This window comes from Mandrillus leucophaeus, unplaced genomic scaffold (genome assembly GCF_000951045.1).
Source record: "Mandrillus leucophaeus isolate KB7577 unplaced genomic scaffold, Mleu.le_1.0 Scaffold9, whole genome shotgun sequence".
Classification (NCBI taxonomy): domain Eukaryota; kingdom Metazoa; phylum Chordata; class Mammalia; order Primates; family Cercopithecidae; genus Mandrillus; species Mandrillus leucophaeus.
The window spans coordinates 9,454,179-9,455,024 of record NW_012109807.1 but is presented as its reverse complement, the minus strand read 5'-3'; the positions used below and the strand labels follow the sequence as shown (position 1 = coordinate 9,455,024).

General features: G+C 50.7%; 1 protein-coding gene across 1 annotated transcript in view; it reads left to right on the top strand.

Moving 5' to 3' along the window:
• The window catches only part of NCAPH (non-SMC condensin I complex, subunit H), a 50,644-nt gene that overhangs the window by 29,709 nt on the left and 20,089 nt on the right, over positions 1–846 (top strand). The window contains exon 11 of the mRNA XM_011969682.1: positions 372–601. Coding sequence (XP_011825072.1) covers positions 372–601 — 230 coding nt within the window. The remainder of the gene's footprint in view (positions 1–371; positions 602–846) is intronic.

The following is an 846-nucleotide window of genomic DNA, read 5'->3' as shown; positions in this document are numbered from 1 at the left end:
GGATGGTGAAGAATGAGGGGTTTGTCATCTTGTGTGGCAAGAAGCCTGTGTGTGGAAGGACCCTGAGGCTGGGATTAAGGGAATTGTGTCCAGCTACCTACCATCCCCGCGTGATTGTGTTCTGCACCCAGCGCTGAAAACCACCGTACTCTACTGAAAGGTCTTCGGGGGCTTCTGGATGAAGGTGGGGTGGGACAATGCTGAGTGATAAACACCAGTGTTGTGTAGATGCCTCGTGTCATTGGTCCTTGCATGGCAGCACACTGACAACTGCATAGCGTAAAAGGTGGAGCTCTCTGTGCACGTGCATTGGTAAGGACTGGTCTGCAAAAGTGCTTGTGTCTAAGAGTGAGCTCCCTCTCTCTGTGCAGCAGCAGGAGCAGCCGCTGCAGCCCAAGAACACTTGGAGCCAAGTGTTCTCTGTTCTCTGGCCGACCCTTCTGCAGTGCGAGCGTGCTGGTATAAGGCAGTCACTGTGGTTAAAGCCCTAGTCAGGGGTCAGAGCCCGGAACACGGCCTGCTCCACGCATGCGAGAATGAAACATTCGGCTGCATGCTGCCTGATGTGCTGAGCCAGCCGGGAGGAGACCTTATCTTACCAGTATTAGGGCAATGGATTGAACCACGGCTAAATTGAAGGAGGGACCCTGTGATATTATGGGGAGGAGACAGAAGAAATAAAGAGTTTTCCTGGAGGGACTAGAGATGTTTGAAGTGGGCAGCCTTGAAAAATGGATAGACTTATTTTGGACTATAGGTGGATTCATTTAGTTGTTGAGTGGTGAAATTGGGACTGGTAGGATGCCTGTGACATAGCATTGTATGTTGAAAGCATTACTGAATTAC